Here is a 2,794-nt window from a genome sequence, read left to right on the forward strand (position 1 = left end):
TGAATCGCTCTTTGTCTGGTCCCTCACCCAGGGCCAATTTGCCATGGGAGACCCTACCAGGGGGCAAAAGCCCCCAGACAACATAGCCCCTGTTATTATGTTCATAATAATGAACATAGTTCATTATTATGAACTAATAATGGCATAACACAAAAATTGGCTTTTGTATTACACCAGGTGTTGTAGCATTAGCAGGGGACTTTTTCTGAGAAATCCAAGATAGTCAGCGTTATAAGCATTTGGCCAGTTGACATGGAATGTCCCTGAGGGCTAAGTAAAGAAGATTGCAAGAGTTCTTCTACACCTTCCAGTTATCTAAAGAACTCGATCCTTAATCTAAGGATGTCCATCAACCTACTCATCCAAGATTATGACATCATAATGATTACATCATAATCTTGTCAGTGCTGTGTCTTAACCCTCTGTCATCACACCATGGCCCTTTATTTAGAGAAAACAGGCATAAAAATAGATCAAAAATCTGACTACCTTTAGTTAAAGTTAAGACTGAGGATGATTCAGAGGATTAAGAAAAAATGAAGTAAAAGGCCATGGAAGATTTTACTAAGGGTGAAAAATTTAATGAAATATATAACAATATATCGTACCTTAGTGAGCTCCTGGGCATTTGCAAGATTATCAACAGCAATGGCCAAGAACACATTGAGGAGGGTGTCTGGTTATTTATGTTCTCAGGAAAACACCAAAGGATTGATAAACACAGAATCAGTATTTACAGGTCCAGCTAATCTTCAAATCAATAATAAAAACTTTGGCAGGGCTATAAAGCTGCCTGGTGTCAACAAAGAGAATCTATCTTGATATATGAGGCAGGATACAATTTCCAAAGAGAGTAAGTACGATGAAATAAATGGAAGAGAACATTCCCCCATGCACACCCCCCTGGGATTCAATCCCATGGTACATGACTGCGTTCCAGTCCTCTCCAGTTAGGATCTGCAGGGGAGACAGAGACTGCTTTAGGGGTCCAGTTCAGTGGTAGTATGAAAAAATATAACATGACTTAATTGATCTTTACCTGGAAGACGGTGAGAATGGCTGCTGGGAATGTGTCAAAATTGGTTGTCGGTGTTTCGTCTTCAAAATTAAACCTGCAGGGAGATGAATAGTCTCTGACTGTGATTAGTCTACAAAGCCTCAGCACTATACCTCTCACTCATCCTCCACCTCCTGCTGTATTGAGCAACTTATTGTCCTCTCAATTACACTCCTGTAAATTATTCCAAATATATATGTTTATCATTAAATTTGAGTCATCTGAGGCTGTGGGACCTCGTGGTTGATCACTGACTATTTTTCCTTCTCAAATTTAAGAGGCTTGTAGTGGTGTCTGTCAACTGGGACTTAATTACTTCAAACCCAATGTAGGCAAAAGATAATCATGCAGGGTTCTTGGCTAGCATTGCGTTAGCATGCTGTTTGTTCAGAGGCTTGCAAAGAGCCAAAGTTATGTTAGCAGTATAACGTGTTTTGTTTTTTTTTATTAATCATTGTTTCCACTTTGCCGTCAGTTATCCTTTTGTGCAACCAAAATATATGTAATATTCACATCTCCATTTCTCAATCCTTGTATCTCTGTATTGCTTCACCATTGTCCTCCACCTGCACACCAACCTAAATCAGTTGATTGTAGTGGTAGCGGTATGAAAAGGGGGGTGGAACAAGACGCTTGGACACTGATAGCACGTCGCGCTCACAGAAACGCAAAGCAGGAGATGAAGCATAGCTGAATATGTTTCCAAACCAACTTCATTCTGAGCCAAAGACTAGAAAATATGCCTCTGCCTTTCTAATATTGATGGGTCGGTCGCGAACGAAATGGCTCTTAGAGCCGGATCTTTGAAGTGAACGATGTGAACCGGCTCCTTATTGGGAGCCGTGGATTTTTTGTTTGTTTGTTTTTTTCTTTCTCCTGCCCTCTCTTTCACTTTTTTTTGCTTCACACTGCAAGTCACCCATGTGTTTGCGCTGAGCAGAGACGGCAAACAGAGCCTTGCGTTTGTGCCCCTCCCCCCTCTGCACAGCACTGAGCTGAGGGGGCTGGGCGGTAGTTACACTTGCAACAGCAGTAGCACACAACAAGAGCAGGAGGGAGAGGGAAAGAAAGAGAGCCGGGAGCAACAAGAGACAACGCTGTCACATTGGAAAAGTACAGTAAAGAAAATGAGTGACACAAAGAAAAGAAGCAAAGTCTGGAACCAGACGTCAATCTTATTGACAAAAAAAAGGCACAGTGTAAAGTCTACAAGAAAAGGATATCATATAGAGCCAGCTCCACAAACAACATGCACAGGCACCTAAGAACTGTCCACCCATCAGTGCAATGGGAAGATAAAACGCAGTCAGTTGAGTGTGATATTAATATTTCTAAATGCCAACCTTTCCCTTAATTAAAGATTAATTAATTAAAGATCTGGGCGTTCTTTTTTTCCCCATATTTTAATTAATATTTTATTGTTTTGTGGTTTGCAGTGTTTTGTGTTGTTTCACTTTGAATTTGTTTAAAAGGAAAAAGCTGAAAATTTAAGTAGTTAAAAGTTGAAATGTATGAAATGTAAATAGTTGGTTTCTGTATTTTATAATTTATTTATTACATTTTATGTGGCGTGAATAAATAAAAGTATATTTACAGAGACAAAACACGTACAAACTCCAAAACACAACGGAAATGCTCCAGGATGCTAGGGGCCGTGTTGAGATTTTGTTACCTAGTGGCTACACAAGCCAGGAAGTACCAACAATCGGATTGGGTGTGTGGTAGTAACAGGTAAAT

General features: G+C 40.0%; 1 protein-coding gene across 1 annotated transcript in view; it reads right to left on the reverse strand.

Moving 5' to 3' along the window:
- The window catches only part of cacna1ba (calcium channel, voltage-dependent, N type, alpha 1B subunit, a), a 305,842-nt gene that overhangs the window by 192,225 nt on the left and 110,823 nt on the right, over positions 1 to 2,794 (reverse strand). The window contains exons 16-18 of the mRNA XM_013915926.1: positions 1,040 to 1,112; positions 840 to 957; positions 609 to 676 (exon numbers count right to left, since the gene is read on the reverse strand). Coding sequence (XP_013771380.1) covers positions 609 to 676; positions 840 to 957; positions 1,040 to 1,112 — 259 coding nt within the window. The remainder of the gene's footprint in view (positions 1 to 608; positions 677 to 839; positions 958 to 1,039; positions 1,113 to 2,794) is intronic.

The sequence above is a fragment of the Pundamilia nyererei genome, unplaced genomic scaffold (assembly GCF_000239375.1).
Source record: "Pundamilia nyererei isolate P.nyererei 1_Seehausen unplaced genomic scaffold, PunNye1.0 scaffold00399, whole genome shotgun sequence".
Taxonomy (NCBI): domain Eukaryota; kingdom Metazoa; phylum Chordata; class Actinopteri; order Cichliformes; family Cichlidae; genus Pundamilia; species Pundamilia nyererei.